Source organism: Anser brachyrhynchus (genome assembly GCF_964034855.1).
Source record: "Anser brachyrhynchus genome assembly, chromosome: 10".
NCBI lineage: Eukaryota > Metazoa > Chordata > Aves > Anseriformes > Anatidae > Anser > Anser brachyrhynchus.
Genome location: NC_137705.1, coordinates 14,212,883 through 14,239,002, shown reverse-complemented (window position 1 = coordinate 14,239,002; position 26,120 = coordinate 14,212,883). Strand labels below are relative to the sequence as shown.

The following is a 26,120-nucleotide window of genomic DNA, read 5'->3' as shown; positions in this document are numbered from 1 at the left end:
CTCGCAGCCAATCGGCGCGGCGGGCGGGCGGACGGACGGCCGCTCGGACCAATGGCGGCCCGCCGCTCGCCCTCCGCTCCGGCTCCCGCAGCGGCGCGCCCGCCCGGCGCCGCCATGTCGCTGCCGGCCGAGGGGGAGCCGCGGCTGCTCCGCTCGCTGCGCGCCGCCGCCGCCGCCGCCGCTCACGCCGCGTCCCTGGGGCTGCCGGCGGGGGTGGCCGCGCTGGCCCGGCCGGGCTCCAGTGAGTGCGGGCGGGGGGGGGTGGGGCCGCGGGGCCGCGCCGTGCCCCCCCCGCTCCCCTCCCTCACCCCCCCCCCCCGCTCCCCGCAGGCCTCTTCTCGTGGCACCCGGTGCTGATGGCGCTGGCGGTGAGTGCGGGGCCGCGGGGCCGGGCGCCGCCGGGTGCCGCCGGTCCCCCGCTGAGCGCCCGGTGCCGCCCGCCCGCAGTTCTCGCTGCTGCTGACCCAGGCGCTGCTCGTCTTCTCGCCCGAGGCCTCGCCGCTGCGCGCCCTGTCCCGCAAGGCCAAGGTGCGGGCGCACTGGGCCCTGCAGGTGCTGGCGCTGCTCTGCGCCCTGCTGGGGCTGGCGCTGGTGGCCTACAACAAGCACCTGCAGGGCAAGGGGCACTTCCACACCTGGCACGGCCGCGCCGGGCTGCTGGCCGTGCTCTACGCCGGCGGGCAGAGCCTGGGCGGGCTGCTGCTGCTCTACCCGAAGCTGGCCAGGGGCTGGCCGCCGGGCAAGCTGCGGCTGTACCACGCCACGGCGGGGCTGGTGGGCTACCTGCTGGGCTGCGCCAGCCTGGTGCTGGGCATGTGCTCGCTCTGGTTCACCGCCGCTGTCAGCGGCACCGCCTGGTACCTCGCCGTGCTCTGCCCGCTCCTCAGCAGCCTGGTGGTGATGAACCAGGTGAGCAACGCCTACCTGTACCGCAAGCGGAGCCAGCACTGAGCGCCCGCACGACGGCCCGCCGCCGGGGGAAGCTCCGCGGAGCCGCGCTCCCGCCCGCTCGCCTCTCTCGTGAGTCCCGGAGCGCCTGCGGCGGCGGCCCCGCGGGCTGTGCGCCGGCTGGGACGTGCTCCGGTGCCTGGGATGCCTCCGGTCCCCGGCCCTGGGAAGGGGAGGGTGGGGGATCCCTGCCCCTTCCCGCTCCCTTCCCATCTGCGCGCAAATTCCTGTGCCGCCGGGTTAACGGCGGCGAGGTTTCAGCCTGGCGGGGGCCAGAGGGTGTTTTGCAGCCTGCCGGGGGCCGGTTCGTCCTCCGAGGGGTGCACGGAACAGCGCGAGCGCAGGAGGAACCTCGGCGGGCAGCTGCACGGGCTCCTGTCCTCAGCACGGCCCCGGCCGGGAGCTGGCGGCAGGGCCCAGGGACGGTTCCTGGAGCAGAGCAACCCTCGGGACGGCTGGAAGCCGCCGCAGCACCTCTCCTCCCGCCGCAGCCTGCCGCCTTCCCGGCCCCGGCGTCGCGGGGCTCCGCGGGCCGCGCCGGGACGGCCCCGGGGCTGCTCCCCATCGTGCTCCTGGCAGGGCCGGAGAGCTGGGAACAGCGCCCGAGCTGGGAAACTCTTCTGTATCCAGAGCTTTTATTCAATAAAGTTTTCAGGCAGCTACAGCATGGCACGGCCTCCTTACTGCCCGGGGCGGGGTCTGGCCCTGGAGAACGCGGACCTCCTGAAGCCACCGAGGGTTTGGTTTTCCAGCCGAGGACCTGAAGCAGCACCAGCCCCAGGCAGGCGGTCGGCAGGGCCCCTCAGCCCCCGGGGGCCTCCGCGGAGCCCTGGCACCGAGCAGCCCCCCGTTCGGGGGGAATACTCCTCCTCGCGGCACGGCTCGGTGCCCTGGCTGCGGCGCGGAGAAGCCACCGAGCGCTCTTTCAAAGAACTGTTTATTGATACCGAAACGTCTGTGTTTTCCCTGGGTGACAAAACCTTCCCGCGTGGGCCTTTAGAAAAATAAACTCACGACGCCACGGGCTGCGTCCCAGAGCCCAGGGGCGAGGAGCTCTGGGGAGCAGCCTCTCCCTCCCTCGCAAAGGACGGCCCGGCCACGCAGAGGGAGCAGGACAGAAGGGGGAGCCCGTTTCTACTTGAAGGAGAGGAACCCGGTGCCAGAGGAAGCAGCTTGTGCCCCGCTGTAAAAATTAATTCCAGCTTCTAGGATAATCTGGCAAACGGATTAGCTGAGCGGCAGCTGAGGGCACCAGCCCCTTCTGGGGCGCTGCTGCAGCAGGAGAGGAAAAAAAAAGAGAGCCAACGCCACGGAATGAAGCCCGGGGGGGTCCGGGCGCCCATGGCAGAGCTGGAAGCTGGCACTGGCCCCACGCCGGAGCTCCGTTGGCCTCCTGCTGGGGCAGAGGGAGGGAGGGCGGGAACGGGCAGAGGGCGCTGAAAAGACCCACGAGCCTTCCCGTTCCCGAGATCGGAAACAAAACTAAGTCGAGAAAGGAGAAAACGGAGTTTCGAGTGCAGAGAAGCGAGGAAGCGCGGTGCCACTCGCTGACTTGGCTCCCGGGGTGCCGTGAGGTCCCTTCGTGGCCTCGGAGCAGGGGGCCAGCCTGCGCGGACCAGCCCAAGGTCTCCCTCTGGAGCAAAGCTCCCGGCGCAGGCATCCACCTCCCCGCGGGAGCCCCCGTCCGCGCTGGGGGGGCCGCGAGAGGCAGAGCCCCGCGGCGGTCAGGCCCTCGGCGCCGGGCTGAGGCAGCCCCTGTCCCCGGGCCAGGAGCGTCCCCGCAGGCAGCGTCCCCGTGCGGGCATCGGCGGCTCTCCCGCGGAGCTGGGCAGGGAGGACGGGGCCGGCACGGCCGCAGCTCACGGCTGGGACGGGGCGTCCTCAAAGGTGATCAGGCTGCTCTCGTGGCCGGCCGCCTTCCCCGCTGCGGCAGCGGCGGCCTCGGTGGGCAGCGGGCCCTCGCTCTTCACCACCACCTCCTCCTCCTCATCCTCCATGCTGGGCCACGCCGTCTGGTCCTCCACGCGCTTCAGCCGCTCGTTCAGCGCCTTCAGGGCCAGCTGCCTGCGGGGCAAAGGCAGGTGGACAGCGGGGTGAGGGGACGGACGCGGAGCGCGTTACCTGCTCGTCCCCTCTGCACTGCCCCATGGCAGGGGGGCCAGCGACCAGCACCCGCGGGCTGTCCGAGCGGGGGCTATGGCAGAGGCGGTGAAGCCAAACGGAGCCACCGAGACACGACGTGCAGAGCTCCCTCGCCACGTGGTGTGCTCGGATGCCGCTGGCTAGCACGGGGGCCGCTCCAGAAGTGGAGGGCAGCGAGGCGAGCAGCGAGCTGGTGCCTCCCCCCGTGACCGAGCTGCCGCCGCACGTGCGGGAGGGCCGGGTCGGGTCGCGGCGCTGACTCAGCTCGCCTCCCGCTGCGCCACGGTGGTGGGGAGGACATGGCAGCAGGAACTGCGCCCCACTCCCTGACACACCCCTTCCCCGGGACCCCCCGCTCGGCACCAGCCCCGTGATTTCGGCTTGGGAAGCGGGCGGGCAGCCTGCAGCGGGTGTGCGCCAGCTGGAGGCCCCGTGGAGGAGGCTCCTCTCAGCGCCCTGACCCCACATCCCCCCCAGACGGAGAGCGGCGGGTTTACAAGCCGCCCGCAAACGTGCCCTGCAGTGGCGCGGGGTGGGTGGTACCTTCTCCTCTCGGCGTCCTGGGGGTCCGTTCCCGGCAGGCTGATGGTGATGGACGAGGGGGCGCCCACGTCGTAGCGCTTCACCGTCTTCCGGCAGACCCTCACCTTCACCAGCAGGCCGTACACCAGGTTGGCCGCCAGCCCCACCACCGGCTGCAGGATCTCGGGGAAGAACGTGGCGAAGGCGAAGTGGTCGGACATATCCCCGCGGCCCCTGCTGTGCCGCTGGTAGAAGCGCAGGTAGACCCAGCTGGAGAGCAGCCCGAAGCCGTAGGAGACCAGCACGTTGCTCTCGACGAGGGCGGCGAGCCGCAGCGCGGCCAGCACCAGCAGCAGCAGCATGGGCACGGCCTTCACCCTCACCTGCGGCACCCGCAGCACCGTGCTGTCGCCCATCGTCTGCTTGAGGGCCACCAGCACGCCCGCCAGGAAGCCCAGCGTGCCGTGGATGCGCACCTCGAACAGGTAGGCGAGGCGGAAGGTGGCGGCGTAGGCCAGGCAGTAGGCGCAGGCCCCCAGCAGCCCCACGGCCGCGTTCACGGCCGCGAAGAAGACCAGCAGCTCCAGGGCCCCCCAGAGCGGCTCCAGCAGCCGCCCGGCCGCCGCCACCGTGCCCAGGCTGAGCGCCACGGCGGCCGCGCGCTGCTCCACCAGCCCGTGGGTCAGCAGCGTCCAGAGCCAGCAGCCGGGCGGCAGCAGGAAGCCGGGCGTCACGGCCAGCCCGTAGGCCGTGTCCAGGCCGAAGGACAGCGCGTACAGCAGCACCACGGCGCCGCTCAGCGCCTTCACCACCACGCTGCTGCCGCCCAGCGCCCGCGCCAGCTGCTGCCGGGACACCGGCACGTACCGCCGCATGGCGGGGCCGCCCCGAAGCGGCTCCGGGCCCCCGGGCACCGGCCGCGGCCCCCCGGCCCCGGCCCCGGCCCTGCCCCGCTCCGCTCCGCCCCGGCCCGGCCCCGGCGCCGCTCGGCCCCCGTCAGGCCCCGCCGCTGGGCCCAGGCCGGGCGCGGACAAACAGCGGCGCTGCGCATGCGCGGCGGGGGGGAGGGGCACGGGAGGGGCGGGGCGGGGCGGAAGGGGCGGGGCGAGCGGGGAGGGGAGGGGCGGGGCCACGCCCACTGGTGCCGCGGGGGGGGGGGCGGGGGGGGGGCGGGTGAGGTGCGGGGACGTGGGGGGGGCACGGGCACGGGGACAGCACACGGGGACATGGACACGGGGACAGCACACGGGCACGGGGGGCATGGACACGGGGGACACGGACACGGGGGACACGGACACGGGGGACACGGGACAAGTACGACATGAACATGGGGGACACGGGACGTAGACACGGGGGATGTGGATATGGGGGACACGGACACAGGACACGGACACGGGACACGGGACAAGCATGACACGGACATGGGGGGCACGGGACGCAGATACGGGGGGTGCGGACACAGGGGACGTGGATGTGGGGGACATGAGGGACACAGGGGACACGGACACGGGGGACATGGGGGGGTCACAAGGGACGTGGGCATGGGACGGGGAGAGGGGACAGACAGGGGACACGGACACGGCGGGGCACAAACCCCAGGGCACGCGGACAGGGGCACGAGGGTGGCACCTGGGGACAGGGGCTGGGGGACGCGCTCACCACGGGACACGGCCCCACGGGACACGGGGACGAGGGGACACAGGGCTGGGGGGAGCCCAGGGGCCCTGCCCACAGCCGCACGAACCCACCCGTGCCCTGCCCGTGTCCCACCCGTGTCCCAGCTGTGTCCCCCAGGCCCCCGGCACAGCGAGGGGACACGCCGGGGTCCTTGTCCCCAACCCCCCCCCCCCGGGAAATGACGCAGCCACCGCCTGTGAAGTGAAAATATGAACATTATTTAATAACTGAGTCTCTGTAATAAACCATTTGAAAATATTTTACAAGGAGTCACACACACGATATCTTACAAATTGTCTTTTTGTTGGTTTTTGGAGTTTTCCAACTCTTCTGTACAAAAAAAAAAAAAAAAAAAAGAACAAATTAAAAATAAATTAAAGGAAACCAATTAAAAACCCAAAGCCTTTGAATGAGCAGAGAGAAGCTTTCGGGGTGGGGAAGGGGCAGGCCACGACCCCGGTGGCGGGGCAGGGGCCGCGCCGTCCCTCCGTCTCCTTGGTTTTAACGCAAAATAGACTATATATGTATATATTTATAGGTATGTATAGTGGCGGTATTCTCGCGGAGCACCTAACTAGACTACAGCAGTACACACACTCCCGGTAACACAGAGCCATCTGTTCAAACACGGGTCCCAGAGACAGTAACCAAACACACACTGAGAAAGCTACAAGCAGAATGACCATTAATTAACCCCAGCGCTAATTAGCGCCTCCCCAGCCCCCTCCCCACCGTCCCGGGTGGCCGCGGGTCTGCTCCTGTGTCCCCCCCCCCCCCCCGAAAAAAAAAACCGCCCGTGGGGCTGGAGCTTGGGGCACCCAGCAGGGACCTGGCGGCACCCGGCACGGCCCCGCTGGGGACACGGGCGGCTCGGGGACAGGCGGCGTGTCCCGTCGGGGGACACAGCGTGTCCCTTTGGGGACAGGCAGTGCACCCCATGTGGGGACACACAGCTTGTCCCATCTGGGGACACACGGCGTGTCCCATTTGGGGACACACAGCACGTCCCGTTTGGGGACGCACAGCGCATCCCTCTGGGGACACACAGCGCATCCCATTTGGGGACAGGTCCCGCTGGCCGGCACGCGGTTTCTTTGGCAGGGCGGGACGGAGGGGCCGAGCAGGGCTGGGGCGGGCAGACGGGAAAGGTTTCACAGTGATCTGCAGAACGGAAAAGAAAAAAAAAATATTTTTTTCTGTTTTTTTTTTTTTTTTTTTTCCCTCCTTTTTCACCCCAATTTCTGTGCCCTAGGATGAATGAGAGCAGATGAGCTGAGAGCGGGGACCGTGGGCTCGGTCCCGTCCTGGCAAAGGCGATGCCTGGCTCCCCGCGCCCGCAGGGACGCTGCCACCCGCCGCTGTCCTCCCGCACGCCCAGGGGGCCAGGCCCCCCCCCGACAAATCATACCGACCGTCTCCATCACCTTCCCTATCTTCATGTTGTGTTTTTCCCCCCCCCACCTCTTTTTTTTTTTTCCCCACACATCCTTGTCGCTGACAACAAATACCGTCGTTCTCCAGGCTAAACTAAACGTAGAAAGATCTGGTTTAAAATCTTCAGGCTAAAAAAATAGGCGAGGGACTGGGGGGGGGCTGCGGTGGGGGGCACAAGGCGGGGGGGGCGGCCGGCGGGGGCTTTCGGAGTCCGAGCGGCCGGGGCGGCTGGACGCCGTCCTGGTTTGGGGGGCCCCTGCCCGCACCCCGGCTCTTCTTTGGATGCGGCCGTGGGGAGCGCGGGGGGGGGGCGGCCCCGGGGCTGGGGGGGGTCCCCGAGGGGGGTCGCTCCCGTCCCGCTGGGCCTCGGGAGGGGATGGAGATGGAGGCTGAGAGAACAGGAGGGCGGCAGGCGTGGGTTAAAGGCAGGCGGCCGGGGGCAGCGGGTGCCGGCTGGCGCTGGAGTAGAGGAGCAGCAGCTGCAGGGAGAGCAGGACCCCGAGGGAGGGGGCGAAGGAAGCCCCTCGGCCGCAGTCTGAGGTATCTTCCTGGGGGGGCAAAGGGAGAGTGGCCGTGGGGCACCCCCAGAGCTGCTGCCGAGCCCCAGGGGCACCCGATGTGACCCCGCTGTGCCTCGTCCCTGGGGACCCCCGTGGCGCTGCCCCCACCCCCCAGACCCCCATGGTGCACCCCCCAGACCCCATGGTGCTGCCCACCAAGACCCCCATGGCTCCGCTCCCCCAGGGTCCCCCCAGGGCTCTGATCTCCCCCAGGGGGTCCCCCCCAAAGCTCCATTCCCCCCCCCCCAGCAGGTCACCCCATGGCTCCGTCCCCCCCGGGGATCCCCCAGAGCTCTGCTCCCCTCCCCACGGGGAGCCCCCCGCTCCGATCCCTTCCCGGGGGCCCCCCACGGCTCTGTGCCCCCCCGCCCCCCCCCCCCCCCCACGTACGGTTGCATTGTAGTCGAAGCAGATGTGGGGGCCTTTCCGGTAGCGGGGCCTGTCCACCAGCTCGCACTGGTTCGGGTCTCTCGGGGGAGCTTCGCAGGTCAAGGAAACGACGGGGACCAGGGTGGCGGTGGCGGGGACGACAGTGGGGTGCCCCACGGTCCCCACGGCCATGGGGCAGCCCCCCCCCCCCAACCCCACAGCCCCCTGCGCTCCCTCCCCCGGCCCACCAAAGGATACCCCTGACCTCCGCCTGTAGCAGCTTGACGGACTCGCACTGGCTGCAGAGGGGCTTGTCGGCCACCACGAAGAGCAGGTTGGTGTTGGCCAGCCTCTGCGCGTGGAAGAGCCTGGGGGACGCAAGGCTGGTCACCGTCCTGTCCCATCCCGACCCTTCCCACCCCGTCCTGCCCCCCCCCCAAAGCCCACGGGGTCACGCAGCCCCCCACCCGTGGGGACAGACCCACCTGGAGCAGTTCCCGCAGTCGATGATGGCGTTGTAGGTGGCGTTGACGGTGCTGAAGTAGTACTGCGTCTGCTTCATGATGCAGCTCGTCTCCCGGGCCTCCATGCTGTCCGCCGTCACGTCCTCTGCGCCCGCACAGTGCCGTGGGACGGGGGCGCGGGCCCCGGGGCCGCGTGTCCCCAGCCAGGGGGATGTCACCCGCCCGCCCCCACGTGCCCGTCCCTGCACTCACCCGTCTGGAACCAGCTGCTGTAGGTGAGGCCGTAGAGGAACTGCTGGAAGAGGGACCTAGGGATGCAGCGTGCGGCCGCGTGAGCTGCGCCGGCCCTGGGGACGCACCGGTGTCCCCCAGCAGCGTCCCGGGGAGGGGACGCGGCACGGACGGCACTCACCAGGCCGCGGCTGAGGTCCACCAGGCGAGGTTCAGCAGGTCGGCCACGGTGGGCTGCGAGCAAAGAGGGGGGCGAAAGTGAGGCAGCGGGTCCCCGCGTGGCGCCGGGGCACCCTGCGGGTCCCGGGGGGCACTCACCACGAAGACGCCGCGGGGCGCAGCGCCCGTGTTGCTCTGGGCCTCGGGGGCGCAGACGGACTGGAAGTCGTAGGACTCCTTGCGGGTGTAGAAGGAGTTGTTGTAGAGGGCGGACATCAGGTTGGCATCCACCTCGCTGAAGAACTTGCCCACCTGGATGGGGACACCGAAACCGAGTCTGCACCCAGCGGGGACGGCGGGACCGCGCCTCTGGGTCTCCCACGGCAGGGGCTTGCGGGGGTGCGTAACGTCACACGTGGCACGAGGTTAGAGTCCTCAGCTCCCTGCCGGCATCATGCACACCAGGAGGAGCGTTTTGGGGGCTGCAGTGCTCACCTGGTACCAGTGATCCTCCTGGTTGGAGAGCACCAGGAAGCCTCCGTCGTCAATGAGGACACAGATGAGGTCCTGGGGAAGGAGGACAGCGTCACCTACCCGCCACGGCCCCCCTGGGGGGAAGAAGGGGGACAGGGGCCAGCAGGGCCCCCCCAGACCCCCGCTGCGCCCCCAGCCCTGCCCACCACCCACCTTGTTGTTGGCCTCGCAGTCCATCTCGCAGCTGCTCGAGGGGTCGCACTGTCAACCGAAATGGCCGCACACGGAGGGGTTAGGGGCGCCGTCCTCCCCTGCCAGGGCCATCCGTCCCCAGCGGGATGGGGACCGGCGCCACGTGCAGGGTGATGGCTCTGGGGCCGTGAGCCAGAGGGAACACGGGCAGCACAGCCTGGGAGTGCTCCCCAGCCACCTCCCCGGTGAGCAGAGCCCTGCCCCTGCCCCTGTCCCTGCCCCTGTCCCTTCCCCTGCCCCTGCCCCTGCCCCTGTCCCTGCCCCTGTCCCTTCCCCTGCCCCTGTCCCTGTCCCTGTCCCTGCCCCTGTCCCTGTCCCTGTCCCCAGCATACCCGGCGGGCGCCCAGCTGGTCGCGGTCCGTCCGGTTGCTTGCCAGCACCTTGAACTTCTCCGCCCAGGCCTCCAGGTCCAGCTTCACCCCCACCACTGGGGAAGAGCAAGGGGAGCCGCAGGCAGCGGGGGGGTAAAGGGGTCAGCCCCGGCTCAGGGGGGACAGGGATGTCCCCAGCCCAGCCACTGCTCACCTGCTGGCTTCAGCGTCTTGCCCCCGATGCTGAGCTCCACGGCGGTGCTCACCAGGATCCCGATGGTGTTGTTCTCCAGATCCAGCCCCCGGTATCCGGCTGCAGAGGGCAGGGGTGGCATGAGGGGACACGCAGGGCCAGCCTGGGCCACCTCACGGCGCCCCGCTGGCACTCACCGTCCCGGTAGGGCGGTTTGAAGATGTAGCCCTTGTTATCCAGGCTCCTGCGGTAGAAGCTGGCATTGAAGGGCTCCGGTTCCTCCTCCCAGTCATCCGCAGCCCTGGAAGGGAGCAGACACGGTCGTGGATGTCACTTGTTCCCAGCTCTGCCATCAGATGTGTCACCACAAGGGGCCGGGCACACAAACCCTGCCAGGACACTCACTTGTTTGGGAAGACGCGGGTGATGCCCCCATCAGTGGCTGCGAAGACAGCCAGGAGACTGTACCTGCAGGGAGAGGGCACAGGGATGCCGGGCGTTGGCAGGGTTTTGCTCACTCCCCTGGCTCTGTCCCTGTCCCCTGTCCCACCCCACAATGTCCCTGAGCCCCTCTGCCCTTGCGTCCCCAGGGGCGGCTGCGGGGAAGGGTCCCCTCGCCCCTGCCTACGTGTTGAGGTCCTGGTCCTTCCAGACGCGCTCCACCAGCTGCTGCGTGATGCCCGTGTCGAGGATCAGGTTGTGCAGGAGGAAATTGTCACCTTGGGAGAGGAGGAGCAGGAGGTGAGGGCCGGTGCCCGCAGGGCCACCCACGCCCCCGCGCTGCCACCCCACGCCCTGCGATCCCCTGCGAGCCGGCCCTGGCTACTCACACTGCTTGGAGTCTGGGGTCACCTTTTCCATGAGGGCAATAAAGTTCTCCAGGAACTCGGTGTTGTTATCCGACAAGTCGAGGTCTTTGCAATACTCTCTGGGGTTTGGGTGACAACGTTTGTGGTTCGCAAGGATGGAAAAGGTAAGGTCAGTTTTCCCCCCGCGCTGGTCGTGCTCGTGTCCCCTCTCCTGCCGGGCTCCGGCCAGGTGCCCACGGGCCCCGTGTCACCTCCTCGCCCCGTGGAGAGCCACGCCGGGCTGCGGGCAGCTCTGCCGCCCGCGGTGCCCCTGGCTCTGTCACCTCTGTGGGCACTGCGGTGCCACCAAAGTGCTGTCACCTCCCTGGAGGTGCGCGAGCCCCAGGGCTGCCCTCGCAGGTGCTGGATGATGTCTGAAGGCATCCCAGTTTGCCCAGTTTGGTACAAACTGATGCACCCCTGCCCCTGGTCTCCCCGTACTGGGAGAGTGCCACCACTTCTGCCACGACGCCCCGTGTCCCCGCTTGTACCCACCGGCAGCAGTACTTACCTTGGGCGCACGCTGGGGACCCTGGGGACGGGGGGCAGCGACACCATGCCCACCCTGCCCTTTGCTCCCCAGGGCCAGCTGCTGGCATGTCCGGGGCAATTTTGGGGAGGGGGCTGCCTTGGGACCCCCTCCCTGGGTCGCCGCATCCCCGCTCTGGGGGGAGCAGCCACCTGCACGGCCACGCGGACGCGCACGGATACAGGGACTTGCACACCCACGGAGAGAACACGGGATATACGGTTTCTGAAAATGACCACGGCAGCGCCGGCGGCATGTTGTAGGGCACCCACCGGGCCGTGCCGGCGGGGAGGGGGCTCATGGAGCTGCTCCCAGGATGTGGAGCGCTCACCCTGAGTTCCAGACCCCTTTTTTTTTTGCTCCCAAAGCTCTGCAGATCTAGCTGCAAAAGCCGTGCCCGCCCCTGCTGCACCCTGACACAATGCCTTCCTAACTAAACAGCCCCGGGGGGCAGTGTGGGGCAGAGACACTGCTTCCTGCCCCACCTCCGGCACCATCCTGACTGCATCGATGGGCTGGTTTCATAAAAATAGCATTTTTATGTTTCTCGTTAAGATTCCGCTTTGGCTCCCACATTTCTCAGACCTCACTGTCCCGGTGCGTTGCACCTGAGACAACCCCAAAGCCACCTCTGACACTGGGGCTGCGATTCAGCTGCACATTTTGAGTGATTTTTGTAATGAATCAGTAAACTGAGCCATGACCTCTGTGGACCCCGAGGGTATGGGGCACCCGTGGGTGCTGCAAGCAGCTGTGCGCTGTAGGATCGACCCGCTGACGTCCCCGCAAATTGCAGTGACAAAGTACCCACCAGGCCACCCGGCTGCTGTGCTGGTGCATAAATGTGAGGCTGGTGCCGTGCCCAAGGTTTGGGGTTCTGCGACTTTGGACGCACTTTTGAGGGACCAGGCATGTCGGTGCCGGACGGGGCACAGCTGTCCGGGTGGAGAGTGTTCTGGGCAGCAAGCTGGCTGGGCTTATCTGCAGGGCTTTAAACTAGCTGTGGTGGGGAAGGGGATGCACCTCTGAGTGAAGGAAGCGTACCTGAGAACACTATCACTCTAAGTAACAGCTGGGAAATACTTGTGACCTGTCCCAGTGCGATCAGGAATAGTTCTGGAAACGTGGTGTGACCAATTGCCCCGCTGAAGTGCCTTGACACCAACGCACGCAGCACGGAAAGCAGGCAAGAGGAAGTGCAAACCATGGTGCAGTCAGACAAATCTGACCCGATTGCTATCACAGAAATGTGGTGGGATGGATCACGTAACTGGAGCACTGGGAGAGAGGGCTGCAAACTCTTCAGAAGGGATAGACAGCGAAGGGAGGGGGTGTTGCCCTCTACATTAAGGAAGGGATTGTTTGTGAAGAGATGCCTCTGAGAAACAGCCACGGGCAGGTGGAGAGCTTGTGGGTGAGAGTAAAGGACCTTACCAATAAAGGACAGCTTGTGGTTGGGGCCTACTCCAGGCCGCCTGACCCATGGAGCCTGTGGACGAGGCCTTCGTGCTCCAACTACAAGAAGCGTCGCGCTCGCACGCCCTCATCCCGACAGGGGACTTCAACCTCCTGGATGTCTGCTGGGAAAGCTGCACAGCAGGCTGTGAGCAACCCAGGAGATTCGAGGATAAGTGCCTGGTCCAGGTACTGGACAAACCACCCAGAGGAGAAGCGTTACTGGACCTGGTGCTCACCAGCGTGGAAGAGCTCACTAAAGGGGTCGAGATTGGAGGCAGTCTGGGCTGCAGTGACCATGCCCTGGTTGAGTTTGTGATCTCGAGGAATACAGGCCTGGCAAAGAGCAAAGTCAGGGCCCTGGACTTCTGGAGGGCAAACTTCAAGCTATTTAAAGATCTAGTAGCTGAGATCCCCTGGAACACCGTCCTTAGGGGCAAAGGAGCTGAGCAGAGCTGGAGACTCTTTAAGGATGTTTTCCTTAGCGCACAAGAACTCTCCATCCCCCTGTGTAAAAGAGCAGGCGGGGAGGGCAGATAACTGGGATGGCTGAGCAAGGACCTGCTGGTGGGGCTGAGGCACGAGAAGGAAACGCACAGGCAGTGGAAGCAGGGACACGTGGCCTGGGAAGAGTACAGGGATGTGGTACGGATGTGCAGGGATGGGATCAGGAAAGCCAAGGCACAGATGGAACTGAGCTTGGCAAGGGACAACAGGAAGGGATTCTACAGATACATTGCTCGGAAAAGAAAGGCCAGGGCGAGTGTAACCCCCTCTGCTGGATGAGAAGGGTGAACTGGTAACGACAGACATGGAGAAGGCTGAGGGACTCAACAACGTCTTTGCCTCAGTCTTCGCTGCCAGTCAGGCTTCCCAAATCTTTTGTTTACCTGAACCCGTAGATGGAGGCTGGGGGAGCAGAGTCCCACCTGCTCTAAGTGAAGAGCAGGTTTGAGACCACCTGATGAAACTAAACACGTACAAGTCTATGGGGCCTGATAACATTCCCAGCGTCCTGAGGGAACTGGCTGATGTAGCTGTCAAGCCTCTCTCCATCATATTTGAAACGTCCCGGCAGTCGGGTGAAGTCCCTGGTGACTGGAAAAGGGGAAACATCACTCCCATTTTTAAAAAGGGTAGAAAGAAAAACCCAGAGAACTACAGACGGGTGAGCCTCACCTCTGTGCCTGGCAAGATCATGGAACAGATCCTCCTGGAAACTATGTCGAGGCACATGCAAGACAAAGAGGTGATCCGGGACAGCCAGCACGGCTTCACCAAGGGCAAATCGTGCCTGACCAGTCTGGTGGCCTTCTGTGATGGAGCGACTGCATCAGTCGACAAGCTAAGACCAAATGATGTCATCTGCCTGGACTTCTGCAAGGCCTTTGGCATGATCCCACATGACATCCTGGCCTCCAAATTGGAGAGAGATGGATTTGGTGGGTGGACCATTCAGTGGATAAGGAGTTGGCTTGAAGGTGGCACCCAGAGAGTGGTGGTCAATGGCTCTGTGTCCAGGTGGAGGCTGGTGACGAGTGGTGTCCCTCAGGGGTCTGTCCTGGGACCGGTACCATTTAATACCCTTATCAACAACATGGAAGTGGGATTGAGTGCACCCTCAGCATGTTTGCAGCTGACACCAAGCTGAGTGGTGTGGTTGATACACCAGAAGGAAGGGATGACATCCAAAGGGACCAGGATAAGCTTGAGAATTGGGCCAGTGTGAACCTAACGAGGTTCAACAAGTCCATGTGCAAAGTGCTGAACCTGGGCCAGGGCAATCCCAGACAGGAGGACAGACTGGGAGAAGAGCTCATTGAGAACAGCCCTGCAGAGAAGGACTTGGGGGCTCTGGTGGATGAGAAGCTCGACATGAGCCAGCAGTGCGCGCTTGCAGCCCAGAAGGGCAACCGCGTCCTGGGCTGTGTCAAAAGCAGTGGCCAGCAGGGGAGGGAGGTGATTGTCCCCCTCTGCTCTGCCCTCATGAGGCCCCACCTGGAGTGCTGCATCCAGGTCTGGGGCCCCCAGCACAGGAAGGATGTGGGGCTGTTAGAGCGGGTCCAGAGGAGGGCCACAAAGCTGATCAGAGGGCTGGAGCACCTCTCCTATGAAGAAAGGCTGAGAGAGCTGGGGATGTTCATTCTGGAGAAGAGAAGGCTCTGGGGTGACCTCACTGCAACCTTTCAGTACTTGAAGGGGACTGAAAAAGAAGATGGGGAGCAACTCTTTGCTCAATTGGATAATGACAGGACAAGGGGGAATCGTTTTAAACTAAAGGAGGGGAGATTTAGATTGGATGTTAGGAAGAAATTCTTCACTCAGAGGGTGGTGAGGCACTGGCACAGGTTGCCCAGAGAAGCTGTGGATGCCCCATCCCTGGAGGTGTTCAAGGCCAGGTTGGATGAGACCCTGATCAACCTGATCTAGTGGGTGGCGTCCCTGCCTACGGCAGGGGGTTGGAACTGGGTGAACTTTGAGGTCCCTCCCAACCCAAGCCGTTCTGTGATTCTATGATTCTATAAACACACATGTGATTAGCTAGCAGCATTAATTAGGGCTGCTCACGGGTTGTACCATCTCCCCCTGCAGTGGCGTGAGGGACGGGGTGCCGGGGAGCCTGTACACCCCGCGGGGGGACGGGCACTCATCCCCTTGGGGCGACAATCCCTCTCCTGAACGGGTGGCGTGGTGAGGTGGGGGGTGTGTGTCTGTCTGTCTGTCTGTCTGTCTGGGATTTTCAGAAACTATACCTATATATGCACGCGCATAGGCGGGGCTACGCCGCGTCCATATATACCGCGTCCATATAGACCGCACCGCACGCGACCGGGTGGGCACGGGCGAGCGCCGCCGCCGCCGTGGGGGACCGGTGCCTCCGTCACCGCGCGGCACGCGGGCACACGACACAGACAGCAGCAGGAGACAGGCACGACATGGCGGGGGGGGGGCAGCGGGGCCGGGGAGGGGATGCACACCTCGGCAAGCGCACACACAGAGCTACCTGGGAGCAATGAACACATGTCCCTCCGACTCAAAGCTGTTTGGCAGCAGGTATTCAAAATCTGCAACAGAAAGGCAACGTTATCCGGCGGGGGCTGCAAACGGGGGCGCTGGGGGGCGTAGGAGGGAGAGAGACAGACAGAGAGAGAGGGCAGGGAAAGAGACTGGCTGCGTCGGTAACAAGAGAGAAAGGAGAGGCCGTCGTGCCGGCCGGCCGCCCCCACGTTGGGAGGATTTGGATCGAATTGGCTGGTTGGCGGCGCGAGCGCGCTCGGCTCGGCTGGGCGGCACGATGGGACACGCGTGCACGCGCACGCACACATATATATGCACGCGTTCACATGTATATATATGCGTGGTTGGTGGCGTCTCTCTCTTATTAGGGTCATCGACAACGGGAGGGAACCGCATGCTGTGCTCGTGGGCGCAGGAGAACCACCGAAACACTTGGTCGTCAGAGAGAAAAGGAGATTTCAGGCATCGGCATGGCCAAACCGGGCACCTTGACGAGGACAGTCCAACCAGCGGCTCGTCCCGGGGCGAGGGGACGCGCAATGCACCGCGGGGTCCTGCTGCAGGCCCCCCCTCCCGTCCCCGGGGCGGCGGGACCCCCGCGGGGACGCAGCCTCCGGCCCTGGGCCACCCCGCTCCGTCCCCGTTGGGGCTCAGCTCCAGCGGGGCTCGGGGCTGCGCTGTGCGTGGGGACGTGCTACGGGACATCCCGGGGTCCCCACGGTGTCGCCCCCCCACCCCGGCGGGCACCGCCGCCCCCCAGTGCATTGCGCGGCCCGGCGGGGCGGCACAGCCGGAGGTTGGACTGTTGCTCTCCGAGGGCTGTAGGCAGGGGCTGGGTACAAGCCGATGAGAGGAGGAGGAGGAGAGGAGTACAAAACACTCGTACTGAGCCCATCCGCATCGCCATCGCAGGGGCGCCGGGAGGAGGCAACTCAAGGCTGATGGGACAGGGCTGAGGGGGACGCTCGCGCCTCCGCCTGCTGCCGCCCCCCGCTCTCCTGTCCCCGCTGTCCCCTCCCCGTCCTCCCCCCGGAGCCACGCGGGTGCCGTGTGGGTGGCATCGCGCCGGCTGACCCGGGCCAGGGGATGCACCCCGCTGCTGCGGGCACGGGGACGCGGGCCACGTCCCGCCATGGGTGGCATCGGTGACAACCGCGGGGTGACCGCCCCGAGCCCCCCCCACGCTGGGGGGCTCCAAGTCCCGGGGTGAGAGCTGGTGCCGGGACGGGGCCGCTGCCCTCCCCGTGGAGCAGGGGACACGGGGCCGCCAGCCACGCGGCACGGTGGCATCGCCCCGCGCTGGGGGGCTGCCCCAAAAAGCCCGTCCCAGAGGATGAAGGTGGTGGCGGGAGCGATGGCAAGGGCACCGCCGGGGTCCCTGGGCCCCGTCCCCCCACCCCGCACCCCCAGCCCCGCTCTGCACAGCCCTATCCCGTTCAGGTTGAGTTGTCTTGGGGGGGAAGCGGAGGAGCCGGGGTCGGGGGGGGAGAAGAGAGCTGGAGGGGTGAGAGCAGGGAGAGGGCGGCAAGAAGAGGGATCGGCGGAGGAGGAAGAGCAGGATCCAGGGCTGGCTACGAAAAACCTCGTCAATCAGAAAGGGTTTCGGATGAGACCGGCTCTTGAGCGGTGTCAGGTCGGATTTCGGAGCGATGCACGGGAAGGGAGTGGGGGTAACCGTGGGAAAGCTCTCATGAACATAACAAGACATGTTGCTTCCAAATAAAGGGGGGGGCTGGAGGAGTGGAGGAAGAGGAGGAGGAGGAGGAGGAAGAGGAGGAGGAGGCAGGGGGTCGGTGGTGGTTTGCAGGTTCGGCAAACGGGCAGGGAGATGGGCAAGCAGGGGGGGGGAGAGGTGGGGGAGCCGTGGAGGCAGGGCTGGGGGGGGCCGGACACGGGGCAGGGACGGGGTGGTGAAGGTGAGTGGTCTGAGACTGAAAATACTTGCCCTTCATTTTGATGTTTGGTACTGTGTGAATCCACCATAGAGAGAAAGCAAGAAAAACAACAAACAAAAAAACAACAAACAAAAAAAAAAGGGGTTGGGTGGAAAGGGGGAAGGGGGCACAAACAATATTTTATTCAATCGCCGTTTGAATAAAAATATTGTGTATCATAATCATACCAAAAGGAAACCTCTTGCAAAAAAACGACGTGAAAAGGAAAAGGAAAGAAAAAATAAAACGGTAAAGAAATAAAAAGGCCACAGTGAAATAATAAGAGATGCCAAGATATCACTAGAGAAATATATATATATATATTCAGTACTCCAAAGGAAAATGAGAGTCAGTAGCAAACACTTGCAACAGTCTTGATACAGCAATGCTCTCACTGCGTCATGCAGAAAGTCGAGGCTGGGGGAGGCGGGGGGGAGCGGGATGTGGGGACCCCCCTCCCGGGACGGGCCCAGCCCGGTCCCCGCGGGGCGCACGGCGGCCAGAGGGGCCGGGGGCGGAGGGCGCCGCTGGGGGCTCCGCGTCAGCCCCGCGACGGGGGGAGAGGGTTCGGGGTCCAGGGTGGGGTGGGGGGGGGAGAGAGAGGGGGGGGCCAGGCTAACACACAAGTACACGGATTAATTCGAAAGGAAAGGAAAAATCGAAACCAACCGAAACCGAACTCATCGAAACAATAAGAATGGTCGAAAGCAAAGAAGAATCGTAATAAAACGAAGGAAATAAAATAAAAAAAAAGACCCATGCAGACTTTCACAGGCTTGCAAGTTCTCTGGCTGCTGCAGCGCTCCCTGACCCCAGCAGGCGCCTGCCCCTCCGGTGCTGGGGGCGCATCGTGCCGGGGTGCAGCCCTGGCACCCCCAGGCGCAGCTGGCCCCTGCCTCAGCGTGTGTGCGCTCACCTCCTCATGCCTCTTTTACTTTTTCTTTTTTTTTTAACTTCTTTAATTTTTTATTTTGCTTTCCTCTCACAGCTATTCTCATCCCTTTTCTCATCGGGCTTCGCTTCGTTCTGTCCCCCCCGACAGCCGTTTCTGGGGGGGCCGGGGCAGAGGGTGTGCGGGGGGCAGGGGGAGGGCAGGGGCTACTTACACTTCACTTGCAGGATCTGGTCGCTGAGGTTGGCCTGGATGTAGTAGGTGCTGTAGGGCGGCAGGACCAGCCCCAGGCTGCGGAGGGGAAAGCAGACGGGCGGCGTGAGGCTCTGCGCCCGCCCAGCGCCGTCGTGCGTGGGCGCCCACCGACGCCACGCGGCACCCAGGGACAGCCCTGCGGCACCCACGGGTGTCCTGGAGTGCCCGAGGACATCCTGGGCCGTCCACGGACATCCCGGGGCACCCAGGGCTATCCTGGGGCACTCAGGGACATCCTGGGGCTACCCACAGACATCGTGGAGCACCCAGGGATGTTCTGGAGCACCCAGGACCACCATGGGGCACCCAGGAAAATCCCAGAGCACCTAGGGACATCCTGGAGCACCCAGGCACATCCTGGAGCACCCAGGACCACCATGGGGCACCTGGAGCCCCCCCCCCGGACCATTCCTGGAGCTCCCACAGACATCCTGGAGCTGCCAGTGCCATCCTGAAGCACCCAGGGATGTTCTGGGGCACCCATGGCCACCCCCTGAGCACAGGGAGGTGACAAGCCTGCCCAGCCAAGGCTGAGGTGGGTACCAAGGGTACCGAGTGCCTGCCGGGTACCAAGGGAGATGCACGTGGAGGAGGGACCAGCCGTCCCCAAAAGGGAGGAAGCCAGGAAGAGCCGCAGCCCTCGAAGGAAGAGTCAGAAGCTGCCCGGTTTGGGGAGAAAGAAGAAAACTGTTACATGGGCACCAGCTCCAGGTGAATTCGTGCACCGGGAGCGTCTGGTGCATCAGATGCTGGGGTTGGGGTGGGAAAGGAGGAGCCGGGAGGTGGTCCTGGGGCTGCCAAATCCATGGGAGATGCCGGAGGGAGCCGGGCTGCCAGATGCTGTCTGCTGTGGCGTGGTGGCTTTTGGTGGCAGCGTTTGGTGACAGCGCCGAGCTAAGCGAGCATCGGCTCCTGGGGACCGTGCACTCGCGGGGAGCCCCCAGGCACCGCGTGTCTGACCCTCATCAAACGTCACGTGTGCACTCGCCTCCGTGGTGTGGTGGGGCAGGAGCAGGGCACCGTGGGGGCACCATGGGACGAGCCCCGAGCTTGGGGAGGGGGCTCCAGCGTGCGCCAGTGAGGGGAGGAGGAGGAGGAGGAGGAGGAGAGGACGGACAGGGTGGTGGGGGGGTCACGCATCTGCCAGCCCAAACTGGTGCGAACTTGGCTGAGCTCGGGGCAGTGGTGGAGTCCCCATCCCTGGAGGTATTTGAGCCGTGTGGACGTGGCACTAAGGGACGTGGCCTGGTGATGGGACTTGGCAGGGCAGGTCGGCGGTTGGACGTGGTGATCCTGAAGGTCTCTCCCAACCTAGATGGTTCTGGGGTTCTGTAAATGCGGAGGGAGCTCTGCTCTCCACCTCCAAAGCAACCTCCTGCGCAGTGACCTGGAGCGTGTGTCTGCCAGCCCCCAGTCCGTGGGACACGCTCGTGGTGGCCTCGGGGACCTCCGGAGCTTCGGGCATGAGGCCACGTCCCCCTGCCAGCGCGGGTCCCGCCGAAGCCGCTCACCTGTAGTTGGTGCTTTTGATGGGGGCCCACGTGTAGGTCCTGAACACCTCGTCGATGTATTGCTGCGGACCAGAGGCAGCGAGTCAGGGCTCTGCGGTGCCGGGACCGTGCCGGGGTGGTGGCACGGGACCCGGCTCCGTGCCGGCGGGATGGCAGTGCCACTCTGCACGGGGGTGGCTCCGGCTGTGACCCCCTCCCCTGCTAATTACCTCGTCCAGGGACTTGATCAGGGTCTTGATGAACCTCTGCCCGTCGTTTCCGTCAATCATGCTTCTCCGGATCTGGGGGACACGGAGGAGGTGACTGAGGGCAGCCCGGCTGGGGCGCGCGGGCCACCCAGCATCACCCAGGGGACAGTGACCCAGCTGAGGCTGGCGGGGGTCAGCGCCGGAGCAGCGGGTGCCAGCCGTGCCCCGCCACCTGCCCCAGGCTCTGCCCACCTCCTCCTTGTTCTCGTCCTCCAGCTCGGCGTCCAGGAAGTCCAGCGTCACCGGCTCGCGGAAATTGATGATCTGCAGGCAGAGAGGGAGGGACGGGAAGGACTCAGGGCTCCCACAGCCGCCGCTGAGCCCAGACAAACTCATCACAGCCTGCTCGGGGCGGCTCCGCTCCTCCCTGTCCCAGGGTGGGAGAGACCCCGGGGCACAGTGTCCCCTGAAGCAGGATGGGGACAGAAATTCCCCCGTTCCCGCTGACGGGCAGCCCAGGAACACCGGTGATGAGCTAAGTGGGACGTTGCTGCCAGCGAGACAGAGCCACCCTGGTCGCTGCTGCTGCCTCGCTCCCCGCTCGTTGCCCAGTGATGAACCCCCGCCACTAGCCGCTCCGTGAGCCGGCTCCCCCAGACAAACAAGCCCTTCTCCGTTTGCCTGGCATCCCCAGCAATTCCCATTTCTCGTGGCGCCCGGTAACTCCCGTGTGCTGCCAGCAGCGGGACACTATCTGCCACGTCGCGCCGCTTCTCCCTGTCTCAGTTTCCCCCCCCGGGGGCAGAGGCGAGGACCCAGCGGGGGGCAGCGCGCCCCTCCTCACCTGGGGCTGCAGGTTGGGGTGCAGCAGCACGTAGCCGTTCAGGTCGATGGCGAAGACGTAGCCGTTCGCCCCCAGCTGCGGGAGGACAGGAGGGGTGAGCGCAGCCAGGCAGCTCTGTGGCGTGCCGAGCCGTGCTGAGCCGTGCCGAGCCCACGCCACCCACCAGCTCTGCAGGCTCGTTTGTTTTTTTTTCCTCTCCAACCTCCAAAACTCAGCTCCAAACCCCCTTTTGCAGAGCACTGTGATGGGAACACAGGGGCAAAGAAACCCGGAGCTTTTTCCTCTCTCCCCGCCTCTGGATTTTGTCCTCTGGGGCTCTGGGCAGCTCCCACTGACTCTGCTCTGCGTCCCCAAGGGCCGCCCAGCCGGATCCCTGCTGCCACCCGCCTGCCGCCACGGTCACTGCCCGCAAGGACTGCTGCTGCAGCTCTGCCGGAGGTGCCCACGCCGCAGCGGGGCCGTGGGGCGCTTGGGGAGCCATGGGGCAGGGATGGATGGGGAACAGCCCCCCCCACGCACGTTGTAACGCGGCGTCAGCTTCTTGATGTCGTTCAGCGCCACGTCGATCCCCATCACGCCCAGGATGAGCTGGTTCTGGAAGGAAGCGCAGGGCGGCAGCGTCAGGGCTTGGGCTCTGCTCAGAACCCAGCAGGCAGCACCCAAGGGTGCCAGTGCCCCCCCTAGGGCGCGGGGCGGCTCCTACCTTCCTGTCGCTGCTGTCCTCCGTCAGGTTGAACACCGGCAGCGTGCCCGTCACCACCAGCCCCAGCCCCTGCGCGAGCACAGAAGGGTGTCACCCAGCCCCTCGGTGGCGTCGTGCCCCTGTGTAGGGTGTCGTGCCCCTGCGGGGGCTGCGCGGGGCCGGGGTCCTCACCAGGGCGTCCTGGTAGACGTTGGTCCACTGAACCTGCTTGGCTCGGTTCCCGGCCAGCACCATGGGTCTGCCCAGCACGTCCAGGTACTCCTGCGGGGACAGAGGGGATGGCGTGACACAGGGGCCCCGCACCTGGCGGTGACATCTGTGCTCCGTAACGCCCCGCTCCCAAATCTCAGCTCAACACCGGGTGCCCCGTGCCCGCCACCCATGGGTGCTACCACCACGAGCTGCCCCGGGAGCAGCGGCTGCTGCTGGCAGTATCCGGGGGGAATTGCTGCAGCAGGAGTCCCCAAGTGGGGGTGCTGATGTGCCAACAAGGCGCTGCTCGCTCTGCTCTGCGCTGGGAAAGCAGCAGGGGCAGGGAAGGGGTCTCCAGCCCTGAGTGGCCCCGGGGTCACATCTGTCCCCGAGGGGAGCATGGGGACCCCGCTGGGAACCCCACGCAGTAGCGCCTGTTAAGGGAAAGGGGCAGGGGGTGCTGCAGAGGATGACTTATCCCAGTGGCATCATGCTCTTTGCCAGCATTTTGGGGCTGTGCAGCATTTTGGGGTGCCTGGGGAGGGCGGCTCTGCCTGCTGCCACATGCCGGCACCCTGCCTCACCTGTGTGTTGATGCGGATGGCGCCGATGGAGGGGATTTCGAAGTAGTAACCTTGGAAAAGAAAGAGAAATGCAGGTAGGGAGCCCGCCATCCCGCGGTCCATCTGTCCTGCTGTCCATCCTGCTGTGCACAGTGCCTGCACCGTGCTGGGTGGCCCCGCACGCCCCTGGGCACGCTGCCACCCGTGCCCCCCCCGGCGCCAGCCCCCGCTCACCTTTGTTGGCACACGCCATCCACTGCAGAGGGGTCACGTCGTAGTTGTGCTGCCCGACGGAGAAGGTGAAGACACGCACCTGCGGCACAGCGCGGCCGTGAGCTCTCCTGAGTACACCTGGGCAGCGCCGGGGGCCCTGCAGGGGTCCCTGGGCCCATCCAGCAGCGCACAGCCCCGTCCCCGCACCCCGGGGTGCGTCCCCACGGGGGCAGGCGCTCAGGGAGCCCTCCGGCCCCATCCCTCCCCGCACACCAAGGTCGGTGCCGGCAGCGGCGCAGCAGCCGCCCCATTACGGGGGCAGTGGCTCGGCGCAGGAGCGGGCGGGCTGGGGAAATAGCTCCTGGCAAATGAGGCGGAAGCCGGCAATAAAGCTGGAGGCAGCCGGCTGCCGGTGAGCAATCCCAGCCGGTCCTGCTGCACGATGCCACGTCCCAGCTGGAGCCAAGCCGGGCTCCGTGCTCAGCGGTGCCAGGTACCTCGGGGTGCATCCCCAGCTGCTGCTGCAGCCCCCTGACGTCTCCTCGGGTGCGCACACGCGTGTGCCCGGCTGCGTGCTGCACACAGGCGTGGCGGGCGGGCGCAGCCGGGGGCGCTCACCGTTTTGTTGGGCCAGTTGTACTTCTCGAAGACGTCCTGCACCCGGTCCTCGCCGCCGTCCGTGAACATCATGATCATCTTGTTGCAGTTGGCCCGCGTGATGTTGGACTGCGAGGCAGGGGGACGGCGCGTGAGGCAAGCTGGGCCGGGTGGGCAGGGGGCAGGAGGGAGGCTGGCTGCTGGGGGCTGCAGCGGCACCCATGGGTGCAGCCTGCCCTCCCCTGAGAGCCCGCAGCCCCGCTGCCCTCCCCGCCGGGCCCCAGCTCACGTTCTGCAGCTGGTCGAAGGCGTACTCGAAGCCGGCCTTGTAGTCGGTCGTGCCCTTGGCCACCATCCCCTGCACGTCCTCCTTGAAGACCTTCTTGTTACGGATGTTGGCCTGCACCAGGTGCTTGAAGCACGACACCGGCTTTGCCTTCTCGTTGAACTGGGAGGGAGAAGAGAGGGCGGCGGGTCTCGGAAAGGGGATGGGGACCCAAAGGCAGCCCCGGTGGGCACAAAGCACCCGCGGGCTGGAGCACCCCACGCGCAGTGTCCTGGTGGCACAGGGACAGTGGGATGAGTGGGGACACCGAGGTGACCTCAACCTGCTGCAGTCACTGCAGTCACAGAAGCCAAAGCCATCGGCCACCGATGCCATCGTGCCTCCCTGGCTTTGCTTGTGGCCAGGCTGCACCCAGGGGTGCGGTGTCCCCGGGGTGATGGCCACCACATGCCCAGCGCTCCCCAAAGCTCCTGAGACCCCTCAGGGGCATGTGGGGTGAGGGGCAGGGGTCGGCCCAGCACGTCTCCCCCAGCCCTGGAGCCTGGGGCTGCCCTGGCTGGGTTCAGGATCCGACCTCCAGCGCGCCAGGGCTGCGGCTGCTGCTGGGCTGTGGCTCTCCTTGAGCTGCCCTTGAGCTGAAAAGCATCCAGCAGCAGGTTTTGGAGGATTTCTTGTAAAAGGCATCAAAAGAAACAGCACTCGCCAGATCTTCAAGGGATAATTGTGGCAGGGACTGCTCAGCGCAGCCCTCCTCTCCCCCTTGCCCATCAAAAGCCCCTGCAATTCATCCTGCCTGGATTTTGAGGCCAGAAAGGACTTTTCTGATTGTCTTATCTGCCGCGCAGCACCAGCCCGGCCCTCCCGAAGCCGCGGGCAGCCGACGCCACGTCTCGGCTGCCCGACACCACCGGGGCACCTCCGCCAGGTGCCCTGCGAGCGAGGCGGTTTTTGCCCACCGCCACGTACGGACGAGCCCCTGGGTTCGTCTCGCGGCCGCTCCTGAGCTGGCGAGCGGGCTCTGGGGGTGCTGGCGAAGGAATTGCGCTCCCCTGCCCAGCCCCTGGCCGGGCGCTGGGCTGCAGGCACGGGGCCGCCGGGGGCCCCGCGGGGCGCAGCGCTCACCGAGGCCACGTTGACGTAGTCGTCGTCCGAAAGGGTGTCCAGCATCTCGTACACCGAGGTCTTCATCAGCTTGAGGGTGAGGCCGCTCACGCTGCCGCTCCTGGCCGCAGAGAGGGGAGGTGGGGGCTCGGCAGCGCGGGGCGGAGGGGGCACGGGGGTCCCCGCAGCCCCGCCGCCCGCCCGCCGTACTCACACGTCCACGATGATGACCATGTCCTTCGGGGAGGAGGCGCCCTGGATGTACCTGCGGGGCGCAGAGGGGTCAGTATTGGGGGGGGGGGGTCCCGACCCTGCTGCGTGCAGCCCCGAGCGCAGCCGTGCCGCGACCCCGCCGGGGCGAGGACGTGGAGCGGTGCTGCCAGCCCGCCGCTTGCTGCCGCGCCAGCCTAACGAGCTCTAAATGCTAAACTCCTCCATCATCGCGGGCCCTTTTCTGCACGCTGATTATGCTGACACACGCATCCATATTAAGATGCTATTTACCCCCCCTCCCCCGATAGCTTCAAAGGCCAGGCTGATGAGGTTATTTTTAGCTACGAGGAGGAAAAATAATAATAACACGTACATCATCCCCCCTGCAAACAATGAGGGAAACCTTCCTCGCCCCTCAAAGGCGGCCGGGCGGCTCCCTGCCATGCGGAGGGGTCCTGGGGCTGCCCCCAGCCCGGCGGTGCCACCCGGCACGGGATGGGGACGGGCTCTGCTGCTCGCCCCCGCTCCTGCTGCCCCCGAGCCCCAGGCCCTCCCCGCTGGCGCTGGGGTGGCTGCCGGGTGGCTGCAGCCGGGCGGGGTCTTGGCACCCGCCCGCTCCCCCCGCTGGGCTCCCCGCAAACTAAGATGCTGCTCGTAATGGGTTGTGGCAGCGCATTTATCTCCGGGTGCCCCGCTCAGATTAATACCCAGGGCTCCGCAGGAAAAGGCTTTATTTAATGGGGCCATTTATCAAGGGAGGGGAAGGAAAGCGAGCGGCGCTGGCGGTCCTGGGCGATGCGACGGCTCTGCCGTCCCACAGGGGCTGGAGGCAGGCCTGGGGACATGGGGACCTGGGGACCAAGACCTGGGGACCTGCTGTGCCCCACAGAGGGCTCTCGGGGTGGATGCCCACGGGCGTGGTGTGGGCTGCGTGGTGCACCGGAGCCCTGAGCAATGGTGGAGAGCAAAGGGGTGCCCCCACCCCGAGGGGTGCTGCCACTGCTCCGCGGCCAGGCGGGCGAGCACGGCGCCAGCCGGGCAC

At 65.7% G+C, this 26,120-nt stretch overlaps 3 protein-coding genes across 6 annotated transcripts in view; 1 reads left to right on the top strand and 2 right to left on the bottom strand.

The window, feature by feature from the left end:
* Positions 1–36: 36 nt before the first annotated feature.
* CYB561D2 (cytochrome b561 family member D2) lies at positions 37–1,612 on the top strand. Its single transcript, XM_080605484.1, has 3 exons — positions 37–241; positions 331–368; positions 448–1,612. Exons 1-3 carry the CDS (start codon positions 52–54, stop codon positions 949–951), a joined length of 732 nt encoding a protein of 243 aa, XP_080461610.1. The 5' UTR covers positions 37–51; the 3' UTR covers positions 952–1,612.
* Positions 1,613–1,868: 256 nt separating this feature from the next.
* TMEM115 (transmembrane protein 115) lies at positions 1,869–4,619 on the bottom strand. The gene is made up of 2 exons (XM_080605483.1): positions 3,634–4,619; positions 1,869–3,012 (listed from the first exon to the last, which is right to left on the bottom strand). The coding sequence occupies exons 1-2, from the start codon at positions 4,485–4,487 to the stop codon at positions 2,808–2,810; spliced, it is 1,059 nt and encodes a 352-aa protein (XP_080461609.1). The 5' UTR covers positions 4,488–4,619; the 3' UTR covers positions 1,869–2,807.
* An 867-nt stretch (positions 4,620–5,486) lies between these two features.
* The window catches only part of CACNA2D2 (calcium voltage-gated channel auxiliary subunit alpha2delta 2), a 194,394-nt gene continuing 173,760 nt past the window's right edge, over positions 5,487–26,120 (bottom strand). For 2 of the 4 annotated variants that reach the window (XM_080606304.1, XM_080606305.1), the window contains exons 9-39: positions 25,080–25,130; positions 24,887–24,986; positions 23,768–23,926; positions 23,500–23,607; positions 22,903–22,981; positions 22,690–22,739; positions 22,085–22,174; positions 21,914–21,982; positions 21,730–21,804; positions 21,211–21,285; positions 20,619–20,690; positions 20,388–20,459; positions 20,179–20,240; positions 18,627–18,703; positions 17,532–17,552; positions 15,573–15,633; positions 10,567–10,664; positions 10,365–10,455; positions 10,142–10,204; positions 9,934–10,037; positions 9,758–9,856; positions 9,565–9,659; positions 9,194–9,241; positions 9,002–9,073; positions 8,666–8,818; positions 8,529–8,581; positions 8,369–8,424; positions 8,138–8,261; positions 7,911–8,020; positions 7,674–7,762; positions 5,487–7,271 (exon numbers count right to left, since the gene is read on the bottom strand). In XM_080606304.1, coding sequence (XP_080462430.1) covers positions 7,143–7,271; positions 7,674–7,762; positions 7,911–8,020; positions 8,138–8,261; positions 8,369–8,424; positions 8,529–8,581; positions 8,666–8,818; positions 9,002–9,073; positions 9,194–9,241; positions 9,565–9,659; positions 9,758–9,856; positions 9,934–10,037; positions 10,142–10,204; positions 10,365–10,455; positions 10,567–10,664; positions 15,573–15,633; positions 17,532–17,552; positions 18,627–18,703; positions 20,179–20,240; positions 20,388–20,459; positions 20,619–20,690; positions 21,211–21,285; positions 21,730–21,804; positions 21,914–21,982; positions 22,085–22,174; positions 22,690–22,739; positions 22,903–22,981; positions 23,500–23,607; positions 23,768–23,926; positions 24,887–24,986; positions 25,080–25,130 — 2,605 coding nt within the window. In that variant the 3' untranslated portion in view covers positions 5,487–7,142. The remainder of the gene's footprint in view (positions 7,272–7,673; positions 7,763–7,910; positions 8,021–8,137; positions 8,262–8,368; positions 8,425–8,528; positions 8,582–8,665; positions 8,819–9,001; positions 9,074–9,193; positions 9,242–9,564; positions 9,660–9,757; positions 9,857–9,933; positions 10,038–10,141; positions 10,205–10,364; positions 10,456–10,566; positions 10,665–15,572; positions 15,634–17,531; positions 17,553–18,626; positions 18,704–20,178; positions 20,241–20,387; positions 20,460–20,618; positions 20,691–21,210; positions 21,286–21,729; positions 21,805–21,913; positions 21,983–22,084; positions 22,175–22,689; positions 22,740–22,902; positions 22,982–23,499; positions 23,608–23,767; positions 23,927–24,886; positions 24,987–25,079; positions 25,131–26,120) is intronic. The other 2 variants (XM_080606306.1, XM_080606307.1) reach the window with 1 other exon arrangement.

Coding starts and splice junctions, on each gene's coding strand:
- CYB561D2 (XM_080605484.1), top strand. CDS start 52: ATGGCGGCCCGCCGCTCGCCCTCCGCTCCGGCTCCCGCAGCGGCGCGC. Junction 242..330: donor GCTGGCCCGGCCGGGCTCCA/GTGAGTGCGGGC, acceptor CGCTCCCCGCAG/GCCTCTTCTCGTGGCACCCG. Junction 369..447: donor CGGTGCTGATGGCGCTGGCG/GTGAGTGCGGGG, acceptor GCCCGCCCGCAG/TTCTCGCTGCTGCTGACCCA.
- TMEM115 (XM_080605483.1), bottom strand. CDS start 4,487: ATGCGGCGGTACGTGCCGGTGTCCCGGCAGCAGCTGGCGCGGGCGCTG. Junction 3,013..3,633: donor CAGGACGCCGAGAGGAGAAG/GTACCACCCACC, acceptor TTTGCCCCGCAG/GCAGCTGGCCCTGAAGGCGC.